Consider the following 18459-nt stretch of genomic DNA (forward strand, 5'->3'; position numbering starts at 1 on the left):
ACTGCCGGTGTTACGTTGTGAGTTCTCTCTCCCTGACCTATGCTGACTGGGGCTGATGGGAGAGCTGTAGGTTCCCCGTCTCTGTGCTGGGCCAACCAGCTCCTTATGCCCACTTGATATTTTGAAAGGAAACATTTCCCATCAACAGCACCAGTTCTTAATAATTTTATTTAATCCATTGAAAAAAATAGACAGAACTATAAGGTGGGCACATATTGTCAAAGAATATAAAGGTCACATCTCTTTACATAGTCTTGTTTTAGATCCATAGAATAAAAGGAGGAGAATTTTATAGAGAGAGAGACAAAGAGAGAGACAAAGATGATTTATATCTTTAGTGGAAAGGACAAATCTGTAGGTAAGCATCAAGACAACTGTACTGTACTATGATTAAGGATAAGCTCTTTCTATTATCTAGAAAAATAGAAGCATCACATTTAATGGTTTCTTTCAGGCAATCGGATTAAAGGAGTGAAGAATATCTTAGCTTAAAAAAATATGCATGATTCACCAGGAAATGTTCCTGCACAAATCCTATTGGAATTCATGGAAGTTAGGCAACAACATGGAGGAACTTGCCCCGTGGCTTCCCCAGTCCAGAAATTGCTGCAGGCAGAGGGTCTTTGATGCCCTTTTCAACAAAGGGAGCAGATCTACACATGTATTCCTTTGTGTGTATACATTTGCTCCCACCATTGAAGTAAAAGGTCTTCTTCATGTGCCCAGGAACTCTGTGCACACTTCAAGAGCTCTGTGCACACACTACAGTGCACAGTACATGAAGCACAGAACTGGGCTTTTACTGTTCTTATCTTGTACCACTGCGAAATGCGCACGCTGTATGGAAAAACAGCCTCAGTTACATTCCCCCCCCCCCCTACTGAAAACTTGAGACCAGACCTGCAGGTGGGTTAACTTGGTATACACTTCTACACAAAAGTTTTCTTCTTTTTTAAAATGGCAACTTTCAAAATTGCACTTCCCAGAAAAAGAAGGTGTTAAATTTGGGGCTCAGCTCAGAACAGGATATTTTTCAATCATAATACTGAGAAGTGCAACGTCTGATGGTTAGAGAACCATACCTCTCACCATAAGGTTGCTACAAGAATGCATGGGATTCTAGTGACTGCAGTCTGGTAGACACTTACATGGAACAAAGCCCTGCTCAGTGGATTTCACTGGTAGACTCTAAAGGCTGCTCTTCAGATGACAGTAATGGATGGATTTCTTTATAAAGAAGGGCTTATTGTAACTCTTCTATAACAGGACTGGCAAAATATGGAATATCATGTTAATGATCTGCCATTTCTATTTAAAAACAAACAAATGATCAAGTGAGGGCATTGGCTGGCTCCCTTTATTATTCCCACCACAGCAGCTCATGCTGCTAAAGAGAAAAGCTGCCTTTTGGTTTGCAAGACAACTTTCTTCCCCAGTAGTACAAGCACACATGGTGGAAATGAGAAAGCTGATCCCGTTGTTTGCATGACGGTTCTCTCCAATTTCGTTTTGTTGGACTTTGGCTATAGAGCCAAGAGAAGATAACTTGAAGCCGTCCACGATAAAACAGGAATCAACTGGAATTAACTGGAATTAACTGGAAGCAGCACGAAATGTGTGACAAATTTAAAGGGAAGGGCAATCAATTGGTGCTTTGCAAGGGTTCAATGCAACTATTAAAAATGAGAGAACAACTCGTACATGAATGCTTTGCTCAAGCCACTGGTGGCTGAACCGCCCCCTTCAAGCCATTTCCACCTCCTTCCCAATCTGCTCCTTTCCCCACTGGCTGCAGTTACACTGCATGGGAAACACAGATTGATACACAGGCCAAAGCTGACCTTTTCAAATTCACAAGATGGGTATGTCAGGAAAGAGAAAAACAAACATCAGGTTTCAGATAACGGCTGGACATTTTGAACTTTGGACAACGTGACGGGTATCTTGGATTCTCCAGGCGCCGGGGCTTTGGTGACGGGGTGCGCATGGGCTCTGATGTCTGCAATTCTCTCTTTAAATTTCTGCTGCAGGTACCTTTCTTCTTTGGAGTAGCTTTTAGCAAACGCAGATGCCAGCAAGCAGGCCGCCATTGTGGTTCCTCCGATGCAGAACAATATTGCTCCGGCCAACTTGCATATGTCAAGGGCTCTGTTGAACTGCACGGCACGGGTATCCACCACCACAAAATCTTCTACTCCCAGGGCTTCGATTTTGGGCGGCACAAGAAAACCTACGACGAGAACGATGACCCCTGTCAGCATAAACACCGTCCCCGAGATGAGTCCGACCTAGAAGACAAAAAGAAGATTCAGAAATCAGCAAAGACGTGGCGGCAGTTTTTTGCTTTATTGTTTCCAGTCTTAGCTATTAAATCTACGTGGCATGTCACTGACACCTGCCATCACACCAATGAAACGTGCAGTGCCATCGTGAGCCCCTGGAGGCTTCTGTCATGTCGAATTCGAGTCGGCAGATGATTTTTCACAACCTTAACAGCATCTGCACGCAGTCAATGGATACAAAGACAGTGGAAATTCAGCAGGGATGTGGGGCAGAAATAGGAAATGTGCGTGTCCATAAATAAATCCGTAGGCTTAGAAATATGTGGGTTCCTGAGAAATGGGATCTGAAACACAACTTTGGGAGAGGAAATGGACATTGCAAGGGAAATGGCAGTCACCTGTCTCCTGTGACCCCAGAATTTACCAAATAGGGCAGAGTCTTGACAGGCATATGTCAAAAATGCTTTGATGGTGTTTCCTGCTTGGCAGGGGGTTGGACTGGATGGCCCTTGTGGTCTCTTCCAACTCTATAATTCAAAATGGCAGACATTTGACCCACTCATCATTGTTCTCATGGCATTAATTTCCCTCTACCCAGATATTATAGGCAAGACTTGCTGAAGCCCATAAATTTTTCTATTATTTTTATCACCTTAAGCTTAAGTGAAATTTTGAATTTGGAGGACCGGTAGTCAAATTCCTCCAAATGTGGATCTATTGAATACTCAGTTCTTTATCTGTAAAATGGGGAATAATCTATGCCATAATTTGTTACATGGATGAATAATATAAGATATGCATGAAGGCCGCAACCCAGTGCATAGGGACAGATACCTAAGCTCCTGTAACATCAACAGTATTTGAGCACAAGGCACACACAGAAAAATATTACCTTTGAAAAATTAGACGTGCCAATAAATTCAAAGTAAGTTTCTTGGGGTGTGATGCATACGTGTGTATGAACTTGGGAAAAAGTGTCTTAGTAGAGCATGAGACTCTTAAGCTCAAGGTCAGGCATCCCCAGACTTCGGCCCTCCAGATGTTTTGGACTACAATTCCCATCTTCCCCGACTACTGGTCCTGTTAGCTAGGGATCATGGGAGTTGTAGGCAAAAACATCTGGAGGGCCGCAGTTTGGGGATGCCTGCTCAAGGTCTTGGGTTCGAGTTCCTTCTTGGGCAAAAAGGTTCCTGCATTGCAGGGGGCTGGATTAGATGGTCCCTCCCAGCTCTGTGATTCTGAATTGAACTCATTCTGAATGTAGCTATGTAATATGGGGGGAATGGAACCGAGTGGAATGGTTTGATTGCATTTAATTATAATATGTTAACTATGCATATCCTTCATTTTATTGCTCATCAATGGCTCCTCCTCATCCTGGAGAGTAGTGACTAGTGGGGTGCCACAGGGTTCTGTCTTGGGCCCAGTCTTATCCAACATCTTTATCAATGACTTGGATGATGGGCTTGAGGGCATCCTGAGCAAGTTTGCAGACGACACCAAATTGGGAGGGGTGGCTAATACCCCAGAGGACAGGATCACACTTCAAAATGACCTTAACAGATTAGACAATTGGGCCAAAGCAAACAAGATGAATTTTAACAAGGAGAAATGTAAAGTACTACACTTGGGCAAAAAAATTGAAAGGCACAAATACAGGATGGGTGACACCTGGCTTGAGAGCAGTACATGTGAAAAGGACCTAGGAGTCTTGGTAGACCACAGACTTGACATGAGTCAGCAGTGTGATGCAGCAGCTAAAAAAGCCAATGCAATTCTGGGCTGCATCAATAGGAGTATAGCATCTAGATCTAGGGAAGTAATAGTACCACTGTATTCTGCTCTGGTCAGACCTCACCTGGAGTACTGTGTCCAGTTCTGGGCACCACAGTTCAAGAAGGATACTGACAAGCTGGAACGTGTCCAGAAGAGGGCAACCAAAATGGTCAAAGGCCTGGAAACAATGCCTTATGAGGAACGGCTTAGGGAGCTGGGTATGTTTAGCCTGGAGAAGAGAAGGTTAAGGGGTGATATGATAGCCATGTTCAAATATATAAAAGGATGTCATATAGAGGAGGGAGAAAGGTTGTTTTCTGCTGCTCCAGAGAAGCGGACACGGAGCAATGGATTCAAACTTCAAGAAAGAAGATTCCACCTAAACATTAGGAAGAACTTCCTGACAGTAAGAGCTGTTTGACAGTGGAATTTGCTGCCAAGAAGTGTGGTGGAGTCTCCTTCTTTGGAGGTCTTTAAGCAGAGGCTTGACAGCCGTATGTCAAGAATGCTTTGATGGTGTTTCCTGCTTGGCAGGGGGTTGGACTGGATGACCCTTGTGGTCTCTTCCAACTCTATGATTCTATGATTCTATGATTATTATTATTATAGCCTGAAGAGATAAAAAGCTGAATTTGGATCAATTAATTCTGAAAATCTGGACCTGCTTTGGTCAGTGAAAATATGGTCTGTTTGTTTCCACAATTCTAACACTCCAGAGTACTCTCCCTCATTACAATATACTGACACTACAATGCAGCTCTTCTACTAGGGCAGGGGTCCTCAGACTTACGTGGCTTTGGGCCGGAGGGTAGGGGAGTGCGCGCGCAGCGGGTCGGAGGGTGGGGGAGTGCGCGTCCGCACACACACATACTGGCGCGGTGGTGCGTTCCAGGTTGGAAAAATCACCGAAAATCGTTTGTGCGCATGCGTATGGGCCTCCCCCCGACCCGGAAGTGCACTGGAAATGACCTCTTCTGGGTCGGGAGAGGCCCATACGCATGCACACAAACGATTTTCGGCGCTTTTTTCCGATCTGGAAGTGCGCCGCCGCGCTGTGCGCCGTAAGAGCGGGCGGCAGCAGCGGGCGGCGGGAGTCGTCGCGGGCCGGATTGGGAGGCCAATTGGGCCGCATCTGGCCCGCGGACCGTAGTTTGGGGACCCTGTACTAGGGCAATGGCAGCCAAAGAGGGGCTCAGAAAATGTTCTTGTTTGCTGCCTGCCTGGAACTGCAAAAACATCTGGCATCTGGAAGGCCACAATACATGTTTGATGAGGCTCCACCTGGCTTTTAAGGTCATAGTTGATGCAGACCTGCTGCAGGAGAAATATTGGGTAGCTGTTACCTTCCAGAATGCAGAGCTCCACCTGCTTGGTGATCTCTGGATCTGAAAATCATCATCATACTCCCAAATGGATGCTGTGCAGTCCTCATAAAACTGATGCAGGTAAGAGCGAACTCCATAGCGCTGGTAGCCTCCTTCCGGGGTACCCTGTTGCGCCTGCTTGGATGCACAGATGTCAGCATAAGCACTCATCCTTCTCCCCTGCAATGAAAAAGGTCAGACAATGGAGTACCACAGAGGCATGGCACAGCTCGCAGGAAAGCAAAGTAAAAATAGAGGTGACATTTTGATAGGGAAGAGATCTCATGAAGAAAACCCTCCAGGCAATTGTATGATCAGACCCTTCAGGGGTCCTGATCATAGTAGTTTTCCCCTTAACATTTTACAATGAAAGCGTCAGTACAAAACCAAGCACCTCGGGTTAAAACTATCCATCTCCCGTTGGAGGTGCTCAGAATGCATTGACAGCGGAGAGCACAACCATAGAAAAGGCTGGGATGAGTTTAGGTTGACCAATTGCTGCACAGAGACTCAAAGGATAAGGGGGATTTCCTCTCATATACCACACACACGGAAATGCATTAACAGAAAGCTGGAAGGGCCAGGTGGCTGAAAGTGTGCTGTTAAAACCCCCCAGAAAAGTTTGACAATGGGTCTGCCATATAAACAATTGCTCCCGCAAAGAGGATTCACAAATCAATGATACAGCTCCAACAGAAAATATCAGGTTCAGTTGCTGTGAGCTACAGTTGAAAGGATTTCAGGTGGAAAAGCTGGGTAATGCTATTGCTGGAGACTCTCGGATCAAGTAACAATACTGGGCTAGATAGAACAATGATCTGACTCAATATTAGGTGGGCCCTATGTTCAATACTGCTGGGACGGAGGTGACGCTGTGGGTTAAACCACAGAGCCTAGGGCTTGCTGATCAGAAGGCCGGCGGGGGGGGGGGGGTGAGCTCCCGTTGCTCGGTCCCAGCTCCTGCCAACCTAGCAGTTTGAAAGCATGTCAAAGTGCAAGTACAGTGGTACCTCTACTTACGAATAACTCTACTTATGAATGTTTCTACTTACGAATGGAGCTCCGTCCACCATCTTGGATACATTTTAGATAGGATTTTTTCTACTTACGAATTTTTAGATAGGGTTGCTTTATCTTACGGTTTTTTTCTCCCAATGCATTCCTATGGGATTCGACTTACAATTTTTTTCAACTTACAAATGTGAGTTCGGAACGCATTAAATTCGTAAGTAGAGGTACCACTGTAGATAAATAGGTATCGCTACAGCAGGAAGGTAAACGGCGTTTCCGTGTGCTGCTCTGGTTCGCCGGAAGCGGCTTTGTCATGCTGGCCACATGACCTGGAAGCTGTACACCGGCTCCCTCGGCCAATAATGCGACTCCCCAGAGTCGGTCACGACTGGACGTAATGATCAGGGGTCCCTTTACCTTTACCTTTATGTTCAATACTGGATCTACCCACTTCAGCAAGAGGTGGCATTGTGTTTGGGGCCAGACACAACCTGGATGATGGGCTGGCACAGCAGAGTCCTTTGCAAGGCCAGTGTGCAATGCTGGGAGGACTGGACAGGAAGCAGGACCAGTGGCAATCTGTTTATACACCATCCCTGTTGCCTTCAACAACTCAGAAAAAGGTAAATCTCCAAGAAGTTTGGCTAGCCACAAAAAGGTTTATTTAACAGGAATATGTTGCCATGATACCTAGCATGATACCTAGCATGGCACCTATCAAAACATTTTTTTTATTTAAAAAAGGTTTGGTGTGGTATGGAGAAATCTAACTGAGTCCATAGTGAATCAGGATGCAAAAACAGACATGTGGTAACACCGCCCTTCCCATGGCAGCTATAATATGCAGGCAGGATTTATAGCCTGCCTTTCTTTCACCATAGATGTGATGCAGAACATGAGTAAACACTTGCCTGTATAAGCATACAAGTGCATTGGCCAGTTTTCAGGTGAAGTTAGCCTACTAGTGATCAGTAATCCGAACAGGCACACCAATGACACTATTGCCACACATGGATGGGCCAATGCATGATTTGTTGTTGTTTAGTCGTTAAGTTGTGTCCGACTCTTCATGACCCCATGGACCAGAGCACGCCAGGCACTCCTGTCTTCCACTGCCTCCCGCAGTTTGGTCAGACTCATGTTGGTAGCTTCGAGAACACTGTCCAACCATCTCGTCCTCTGTTATCCCCTTCTCCTAGTGCCCTCAATCTTTCCCAACATCAGGGTCTTTTCCAGGGAGTCTTCACTTCTCATGAGTATTGGAACCTCAAAGTATTGGAACCTCAACTTCAGGATCTGTCCTTCCAGTGAGCACTCAGGGCTGATTTCCTTAAGAATGGATAGGTTTGATACAAATCAAATTCTGTTCTTCACTTCCACTGTGTATTCATAAGGGAATTGATTTAGATTGTGTCTTACTGGCCCATTGGTTTTTCCGACTTTCTTCAGTTTAAGCTGGAATTTTCCTATAAGAAGCTGATGATCTGAGCCACAGTTAGCTCCAGGTCTTGTTTTTGCTGACTGTATAGAACTTCTCCATCTTTGGCGGCAGAGAATATAATCAATCTGATTTCGATGCTGCTCATCTGGTGATGTCCATGTGTGGAGTCGTCTCTTGTGTTGTTGGAAGAGTGTTTGTGATGACCAGCTTGTTCTCTTGACGGAACTCTATTAGCCTTTGCCCTGCTTTGTTTTGAACTCCAAGGCCAAACTTGCCAGTTGTTCCTTTTATCGCTTGACTCCCAACTTTAGCATTCCAATCCCCTATAATGAGAAGAACATCCTTCTTTGGTGTTATTTCTAGAAGGTGTTGTAAACTTGGATTACTGTGATGTTAAAAGGTCTGCCTTGGATTCATATCGAGATCATTCTACCATTTTTGAGATTGCATCCCAGTACAACTTTCGCCACTCTTTTGTTAACTATGAGGACCACTCCATTTCTTTTACGGGATTCTTGCCCACAGTAGTAGATATGATGGTCATCCAAAGTGAATTCACCCATTCCCGTCCATTTTAGTTCACTGATGCCCAGGATGTCAAAATTTATTCTTGCCATCTCATTTTTTACCACATCCAGCTTACCAAGGTTCACGGTTCTTACATTCCAAGTTCCTATGCAATATTTTTCTTTATAGTATTGGAATTTCCTTTCGCTTCCAGGCATATCTGCAACTGAGCGACCTTTCTGTTTTGGCCCAGCCACTTCATCAGCTCTGAATCTACTTGTACTTGTCCTTTGCAGTAGCATGTTGGACGTCTTCCGACCTGAGGGGCTCACCTTCCAGTGTCATAACTTTTATATGCCTGTTGTCTTTGTCCATGGAGTTTTCTTGGCAGGGATACTGGAGTGGCTTGCCAGTTCCTGCTCCAGGTGGATCACGTTTAGTCAAAACTCTCCACTATGACCTGTCCATCTTGGGTGGCCCTGCACGGCATAGCTCATAGCTTTTCTGAGTTGTTCAAGCCCCTTCGCCACAACAAGGCAGTGATCCATGAAGGAGAACGCATGATTTAAGTGCAGTTAAATGTAACACAGTGAGCACAGAATATTTTTTTATGGCTAAGCACCTTTTACCAAGGTCTACATCATGTCTGTTTGACCCTTAGTCTGCAAGTCCCCACCCAAGTTGATTTCCCCCCTGTATCTACACATAACACCAAGAGCACCCTGTCTCTTGAATGTACTCTTAAAGGGTAAGGGTGTAGCTCAGAAGCAGTGTGTATGATTTGTGAGGTCTCTGGCTAATTGGATAGCAAGACTGGGAAGGATCTCTGCCTAATGTCGTGGAACATGAGCAGAGGAGACATTACTAAGCTTTGGTCTGGCTCAGACCAATGTTCATAATTTCTCACCTTCGTAAAGAGCTTGACATCCCTCGCTGGCTCTGTTCACAGCCCCTGCCCAGAAAGATTTTGAATTGGCTAGCTTACTGCCTTTGATCATAGACTCATGCTACAGCAGAATGACCCAAGAGAATGACCAGCCCTATGAAATAGGCCTTTGCTTAAGAGACAATTTCCCATAACTGTTGCCAATAATCAGTAGCACCAAATAGTCCTTAAAAGGTTGAACCAACTTGCCTATCAATAAATAAAATATTCTGTTTTTTTAAAGCTACTTACGTTAATCCATGCGGAACTCAGAGGTAACACTGCGGAAATTATTGTAGTTGCAGCACCATACAGCTGTTATAATATACTATACCATTAGCAATGGCTGAGTGCCAGCCAGAAGCTTCTGCTGCAGAGCTTGACTTTTCTCCCTGTGATGCATTTAGTAGGATTATATGAATCGGAAAGTGTGAGTAAGATCAGCACTGAATAAATTTACCTGGCATCCTAAAAATAGCGTGTGATTTCCTTTTATGAAACTCATTGAGACACTTTGATCTAAAGCAAGATTTCTTCTCCACAACTCCTGTTTCTAAATTTAATTTCTTATAGTGGATAAGGTTTCATGTCCTTTTCCTGTCAAGTCATTCATTCTAGCAGCCAGCTACAGAACAGCAGCTCTGCATACATTACCTGTGATGGAGAAGAGCGTCAACCTTCCTATTTAAACGATATAGAAATCAGACAGAAGTCACAGAAGTGGGCACAGACTGACTGCTGCTGATATTTCCATCACTATGACAACAACCCCCAAATCCCTCGGATTAAATTCTTTCAAGGTTTCAGGCTAAAGTACATTACGTACTATTCTGGCTACCTGCTAGGTGGTATTTCTCCTACTGGTTGAGGAATGCCAATTCTTTACGAAAGTTTGTTTTCCTGCTGTAAAACACACACGACTATTTCTTTGTCATGAGCACTCAAGGGATTCCAATACCTTGGAACCCCCAAAGAGTGTAGCAGTTGTTATACCAGGGAGAGAAACAACTAATTTTTTATTTATTTTAAGCATGATAATTTCATGTGCACAATGGATAGATATGACAGGAGTTCAGCATCACTTGGGAGGATCCAAAGTTTCCCCATGCCTGACTTAAAGGATGACATGAGCAGCAATGTTACACCATTTGTGGCCCAATACTGTGAGTAGATGCACCGTGGATGTTCTCATTAGAAGGTGCAAACATGGGAAATTAGGCATCATCTAAGAGAGGAGCGGGGGACCTGTGGCTTCCAGATGTTGTAGGAGTCCAACTCTCATCAGTTTCCAGCAACTGCTATTCAAAAACATTACTGCCACTGACCATGGAAACAGCACTGACTCCATGCTTTGTGTAGGCAGAACATAGCCCTCCATTGTGACTAGTAGCCAGGTGAAGTCTTTGCTTCCTTGAGCTTTTAAATTTGTTTCAGTCTATTAGAACTGATGATGAAAACAGCAACAACAATGATGCACTATAATTATTCGGGCAACATTAAGCCACTTTTGTCAGTGTCAACTGACTCCAGCTACAATCCAAAGAAGTGTTGAGCTGTAGAGAGTACGGTAGAATTTTCCAACTATGCTGCTGGTTTCTGCTGCAGCAGTCTTTCCTGCTGAAGAGATAAGCCACATATTATTCCAAACCAACGTTTGTCTCTTCAACCATGGGGCGTACCACAGCAGAAACACCTGGTGGAGCTCTTGATGGCTCAATATGCTCCTCACCCAAGTGTCCATCACTTCTTTGGCTCACAGCTCTAATTTACAATAGTAATTGTAAATGACAACAGGAAATGTAACAAAAACCAACGCAGTCAGAATGCGACCACAGCTGCACCAGTTTTAAGTCTTCTGATTGTAAAGATATTCCCCACTGTCTCATCAATCTAGGCCAGTTGGAACATCCTTGCAATTAGTTAATTAATTGAGAAGGTCACATTGCCCTCCTTTTTCCTTCCATCCATTCTCTTGTCATTCCTTTACTTGTTGCCTTTTTGTTTTGTTTTCAATTTCCTGTTCCCCCTCTTTCGAAACAGATGCCGATGCTGTCAAAAAACCCACAGCAACACACATCTGTTTCGCATTGCATGTATTCCCAGTCTAATGCTTGAAGTGGCAGCCATGAGTCAGAAAGCAGTTGAGGAAAATCACCGCTAAACAGTGGCCCACATCCCCACTGGTGGGCATTTGTTAGAGACAGCCAAGCCTTGGGGTGACTCACATCCTCTGCTTGTGAATGACAAGCAGAACCAACCACAGGCAGGTGACATCATCAGCCCATATCTATGTGGGGCACTCCTACACATTCACCAGCTGTGGATGAATAGGTGGAGAGTAGTAGGGCTCATGCAGTAGTGTGCCAGCTGTGTGAGCCATACCTTGCCTTCACTGCCCCCAACAGCTGCTCACTAAAAAGGGTGGGAAAGTCTCTTGGTTTTTTAGCTCAGCAGCAGTGTCCATTACTGGCCTCCACCTAACCAGCCTCAACTGCATGTCAGAAACTATGCATGCTGGCCCAGTTGTGGGATCCGCACCCACTGCTGGAATCCATGTGTGTCAACATCTTTTTGCATGTGCATTTCCTAGTTCACCAGGTCATGCACCCAAAAGCCTGCATCTGCGTGCAGATTGCCCTTACTACACTGGAGGCTGTAAGGGTTTATGGCTTTAACACTACAATTCCATGATGCAGTGCGGCCACAAGAAAAAGCACATGAGTAGCATGATTAAACAGAAAGTTTACTGACTTTACACAGCAGTCAAGACTCGAGGAGGAGGAGGAGGAGGATGCAGCTTGATCAAGAATGCAAGCCCCACAGGTGTTGAACCAAGGCCCAGGCCCTGGCACCGAGTCCCTTGAGTCCCAGACTCCCAAACCGGGATTTCTAGAGACAGAACCCACTGAAAGACTAGCACCATTTACATCAGGCACTGCAGTTGACAAGTGACTGCTTGCCAAGGTAGGCAGCACACAAGGCAGGTGCTGAATGATAGGCAAGAACTGAGCTCCCAGCCAGAAAGCTACCACTTTAAGTAATACTGCATGCATCACTGGCAAACACGTTAGCAGTTTTTGTTTATTTAATAGCAGGTGTGTGAGATCTCAATATTAATGGGGACTGCAGCACACAGGGAAGTTAGAGGCAAGCCTTCTGTCCCCAGCTGTGATCCCAGTGAAAATCACCTCCCACGCTACAATTAATGACAAGGAAAAGACTCCCACTGGCACCAATGGTAACCTTCCTTACCTGTCAATAACTACAGCTTTTTAAATCAGAATCATGGCTGATTAAATTCCTCCCCTGTGTGTTGTGGTCTTGAGAAAAATTGTGCACACACCCTGCCTTTACTGTTAAAAACCACTGAACCACATGCCTGATTGCCAGTGAAGCAGTTATTGTGATATAAAGTTTTGCCCTAGTACTTGGTGCTCTTCAGGAATGCGGGGCTGAACCTTGCAGGTGTAGTCTCTCCCAAGGAGGACAGAAGGCTTCAGTTGAATTCCAGATGTGGTGAACTCCAAGTGTGGAGCTATCCGAAGTACTGCAACTCCAGCACATGCTACCTGCCTGCTCCTGTTTGTGGCCAGGCTGGTGTAGAATGTTTACAAAGCAATGGACCAAGTTTGAACTGCAAGAGGATTTTCTCCAAAAACACTTTGGCTGGGACTGGGAAAACAGAATTACCAGCAAAATCCCTGTGAATGGTTTCACTCATGCCTTAAGTCTGCCTTCCCCAACATGATGCACTCCAGATGTTGTTAGACTCCAACTCTCATCTGCCCCAGCCAGCATGGCCAATCTTCAGGGATTATGAGAGAGCTGTAGTTCAACACCAGGAGGGCACCAAGTGGGGGAGGGCTGTTTTCAGCAAGCCCCCCCTCCCCGAAGTTTTAATGTAAACCAGGCATCCCCAAACTGCAGCCCTCCAGATGCTTTGGCCTACAACTCCCATGATCCCTAGCTAACAGGACCAGTGGTCAGGGATGATGGGAATTGTAGTCCAAAACATCTGGAGGGCTGAAGTTTGGGGATGCCTGATGTAAACTATACAAGTTTTCCCATAGAATCGAGTTGTGTGGGATCTCAGAGACCATCTAGTCTCATGGATGGCATCATTTATGAAACTTGTTTCTCTTATGCTCTGGGCACAAAACAGCAGACAACTGTCATCACAAAAGTATGTTATCCGAAAGGATGAAGCAGAGCAAAAATAACCCACACTAACGATGGAAAAAGAAGGACAAAAGTATGTTATCCGAAAGGATGAAGCAGAGCAAAAATAACCCACACTAACGATGGAAAAAGAAGGCATTGGAAGACTTCTATTTTTACAAAATAAATGTTGATAAATGATGTATTATTTGCTTGCATCTAATTGATTGTTGGATAAAATACAAATCTCTAAGATCGTTTAAGGATGGTAAGTTACATTGGTCCTTTAGTTATAAGATTTAACTTATCCGGCAAGTTGTAGCCGACACCAAAACTTTTCACAGCAGAATAGCTAATGAGTGAGATCATCGAGAAACAAAGAAAATGTACAATCAGATCTTTGGAACATGCAGCTGCCTGGTAGGTAATCCCTTAGCAACTTCTGTTGCCATGGCAAAGGCTGCCTTGCGTGGATTTTGAGCGTTATTACACTCCAGCAGCACATTGCAGGTGTGATCAGATTTGTGAATAGATAGATTAAATGTCGAGAACATGCTTGCAAAAAGTACTGAATGAATCTTTAATCTATTCCATTATATTTTCATGAGTAACTTGAGAGTATGTACCAATATAATGTGAACCAGTAACCTAACAGAAGAAAAATAGTGATGCTTGTCTCAATCAGTCCAGGGAAACGTGAACACATTAGAGCTCTTTTTAGATCATTTCCTGGTCCCCATCAGTATTTCATAAAATGATCCCCCTCCCCCCCAAGCAGAACAGATGCAGATGCAAAAGAACTCTGGCTTGAGGTGCAACTCAAAATAGAATATTGACTGCAATCCTACAGCTAAATGTGGTCTGGTTGGGGGGGGGGGCTTTAGGAAACTGTGCAAGTGTGGAGGGTCTATGCTGCTGGAACCTTCCCTGGTATGCCCATGAGAAGTTCTGCTGGTGCAGTTGCCTGACACTGGTGTTCTGGGGTCAGTAAGGGGCCACAAATGCGGTTTCCCAGGGCAGCATGTCAGGAGTGACCTTGAATCTGCAGGATCCAAAGCCCACTCATTAACCACAAAACACCCACAAAATTAGATGAAAATTGCACCAACCCATGGTCTAAGGTAGGCATTTCACTCCCACTGAAGTCAACAGGAGGGAAAACTAAACACCCTGTCTCCTTCCTCCCACCCTGGCTTTAGTAAGCCAGTAGGGCAATGGGTGAGGTGCCTGCTCTACCATAGTCTTCTTCTTCCTAAGGATAGTATTGCTGTGCCCACCGTTACATAAAATTTAGCCAATTTTGGATGAGCACATCTGTGTACAAAGACCACCTTTCTAAACAGAAGATTCTGTTATAGTAATTTTTACTCCCACAAAATAGAAGAGGGAATTGATAACTGTGGACCAGTCAGCTGTTTAAAAGTTTGTAGTTTCTGAACTTAATATGAGTCTTTTTGTAAGAACTCTTTACTGTTCAGAAGTTTGCATGCAGCATATATCTCACACAGAGTGATTATAATTCATCTATATGTTGTTGCTATAATAAAACTAGAAAAATCTATTGTATAGAAGCAGTCCTTGAGAAAAATATTAGTTCTTGTTTGTTGTTATACTTACAGATAATATGAAAATTGCAATAACTTGTTACTTTCTCATTTTTTAAGCTAAAAAGTAAGATTGACTTTAATTATGTTAACCCACATGCCTTATGTGAAGACAGCAGTCACCCTAATGCCACAACCCAGGGCATATTCACCCCTTCACCCTTAACAAATGGCTAGGTGTTCAGATGACCTTCACTGACATGAAACAGATAATCCATAGAATGCTACCTTCAAAGATAATATACAAGTAGAGCAAGTGAGAGGGGAATATTTTTCTGAGATTTTCTTTTTTAAAGAAAGCATTGGCAGGCTGTCCTTTTTTGCACTGGAGAGGGAGAGGATACAGCCTTAAGAGCACAGGAAATGGTTTCAAAAATGGCAGGGAATTATTGTTGCTGATTCAGCGGGGACAGAAACCTTGCAAGTCTCCACAAGTTTGAGTGCTTATGCACTCTGCTGTTACAGGGAGAGAACAACATCTAACAAAGTAAGATGAATTTGGATAGGCCTTGAAGGCTGACTACCGCTTCTGATGCCCGTGCTTATTTGTGCTGCCACATCCTCTACAGCAGTCACTATCATAGAGGAAGTGCTTACGGTGCTGATCACATTTCCCTCAGCACGCTGTGTTTTACACTGGGAAAATGCAGTGTCCTACAACAACTACACTTCTTCAAAGGAAGAACATCTGGATCCCCTGCAACACCTGAGGAATCACATGCATCTCTCCGAACAGTGATCTGGATAAGACCTGATGAGTGGCAAGTAGTCAAACACCCACTTGAATGAGACATTTAGGGCAAGGGGTGAGGAAGCCCCCCTTTTCTCTTTTACCTCAAAGGTAATTTGTAGGGAGCTGCATGCCAGCGGTGGGCATGACCTGAGGGAAAAGTGGATGCCATTTGTAGCATTGCATAGCTCTCTCTCTCTCTCTCTCTCTCTCTCTCTCTCTCTCTCTCTCTCTCTCTCTCTCTCTCTCTCATCTTTTTGGCTTTGTCCATTTCCTCAAGTAATTCCCAGAGGGGTGATCCAGAGAGCAATTGTGGGCCTGCAGCATCTGGAAGCCCACTAAAATTAGCCTGAGGGCCATAAGTCTTTAGAAGCCACATGCTTAACTCTTTGTGTGAAGCCATCTTAACACCTGCCACAAACATTTTGCCATCAGCTTATGCAACAATCTGTTGTTTACAGTAGCACCCCAACAAACCATTGTGGGAGGTGGGAAATCCTCTATAGGATTTCATATCCTCTTCTCTGCCTCTCAATCCTCTTTAAAGGTCCCCCCCAATGGATTGGCAGGTCATTGTTGAACACTTCTTTGACAAGTTACTAAGATGATTACCAATAAATTATAAATGCAAGCCATGTTTTGAGGGACACACGCAATAAAGAAAAAGTCAGTAAGCTTCATTGTCAATAAAATGATTTTCCTTTGATTGGCAGACTAAGAGAAGACTCCCTGGAAAAGACCCTGATGTTGGGAAAGATGGAGGGCCCAAAGAGAAGGGGACGAGAGGATGAGATGGTTGTACAGTGTTCTCGAAGCTACCAACATGAGTCTAACCAAACTGCGGGAGGCAGTGGAAGACAGGAGTGCCTGGCGTGCTATGGTCCATGGGGCCACGAAGAGTTGGACACGACTAAACAACTAAACAACAACAACAATAATAACAGAAGGCTACAGTTTCCTTTGGTGTCTAACCCACAGAACCAGGACTGAAAAATGGGGGTTGGGGTTGGGGATGCAATGTTACAGGCTTAAAATACATGGAACATGAGAGCCAATGAATTATTGCCTATGAAGAAGGAAGGAAATGGAGTATGGGGTGTTAGGTTTAATAATAATTAGAAATCAAATTAATACCAATACTAATATTTTTTATGTATACAGCACCTTAAGGTTTCAAGGAGGGTCACACGATGTAAAAGTAAATATGAAAATCAGTTAAAATAATGTTTAAAAATGTGCAATCAGATCGCTGGAGAACATTTCTTAGGCAAGGCACAAGATAAATCAAAAGCTGCCTCTAGGCTAGGCGAGCAGGGGCATTTGCCGGCTAGTGTCCTTCACGGCTGTCCCGCTGTTCCGCGCGGGAGCTCTCCAAGGTGCTGAACGCCAATAAACGAGCCAAGCAACAGTTTCAGCGTCCCAGACACTCTCCAGCCTGCAAACTCGTCCATTCGTTTCTTATGGTGTTTTTAAAAAAACGTTTTTAAGAACCTTCCCCTTTCGACCTGCCAAGTAAACAACAACGGGAGAGGACACTTTCACCCACTTTCCTCCACTGCTTCTTGCGCACCCTTCATTTCTAACCATTTCGGGACTCTTTTCCCCCTTGAGCCCCAACCATAACGCAACGCCTTCCTCCAGAAAAGGAAGGGCAGTCTGCAAGTTTTTTTTTAAAGCCTTCTAGCGAAGGGTGAGGTTCCCCCCCCCGGACTAAAACTCGCCGCGCAAGTTGCAAACACCGTGTCTACATGGCTCTCCTTCTGTAAAAATGCTAGGACAGAGTATGCAACATGCAGTGAGCACCCGCTCAAACGCACACGCACACTTTGCAAAAACGGATTATTCGCTCCCTGCCTTCCTTGCGGACCCAGATCTGCTCCAGAAGCCCGGCTTTTCTGTGTTTTGATTTGAAAGTAACGCGCAGGGTTTAAAAAAAAAAATCAAAGAAAGCGGCGGGAGCGAACGAGTAGTCTGCAACTGAGAAAGCTCTGGGTTACCTGATCCGCCTTCTCCACCTTCCTTGCCGGGCGAGCAAATGCAGCTGGTTTAGCCGCAGATCTCTCGCGCGGCTCCCATCTCTCGCCTGTGCGTCGCTCCAGCCTCAGACGCCACGTATTATGCACACCCGGCGAGCTCGGCGCGACCCGTGCCTGCGCACTGAGAGCCGCCGGGCGCTGCGCAGGAGGCGGAGCCGGAGCCGCCGCCGCCACTTCCTCGAGCGGCTCAGCAGGGCTCTCGGCTGCCCTCGGTCTGCAGGCCTCGCTTGAAGGACGGGGCTGCGGCTAGACAATCCTAATCTCACTTAGCAGGGAGGAAGCCCCGTTGAATTCGAAACGACTTACTTCTGAGTAAACACGGTTAGGAAGGCGCTGGGAGGAGATCCGCCTGTTGCTCGCTCTTCTGATCCGCGTTCATAGGAATAATAGAATCGTAGTTTGGAGGGACCACAATGGTCATCTAGCCCAACCCCCGGCAGTGCAGGAATCTCAGCTAAAGCATCCGTGACAGATGGCCAGATTCAGCTGTGGCGTCCAGCCTTTAGTCACATATGTTATGAGTGGTTCCACGTTATAGGGGCCCTTCGACATTATTATTATTCATTATGTTATTGTCCACCTTTTCTCCAAGGAGCTCAAGGTGGCATACATTCTTAATTATTAT

The 18459-nt window shown here is 44.9% G+C and overlaps 1 protein-coding gene across 1 annotated transcript; it reads right to left on the reverse strand.

Moving 5' to 3' along the window:
- Positions 1-17931, reverse strand: NRSN1 (neurensin 1). The gene is made up of 3 exons (XM_035125418.2): positions 17796-17931; positions 5402-5602; positions 1-2288 (listed from the first exon to the last, which is right to left on the reverse strand). Exons 2-3 carry the CDS (start codon positions 5591-5593, stop codon positions 1890-1892), a joined length of 591 nt encoding a protein of 196 aa, XP_034981309.1. The 5' UTR covers positions 5594-5602; positions 17796-17931; the 3' UTR covers positions 1-1889.
- Positions 17932-18459: the final 528 nt, after the last annotated feature.

This window comes from Zootoca vivipara, chromosome 8 (assembly GCF_963506605.1).
Source record: "Zootoca vivipara chromosome 8, rZooViv1.1, whole genome shotgun sequence".
Classification (NCBI taxonomy): domain Eukaryota; kingdom Metazoa; phylum Chordata; class Lepidosauria; order Squamata; family Lacertidae; genus Zootoca; species Zootoca vivipara.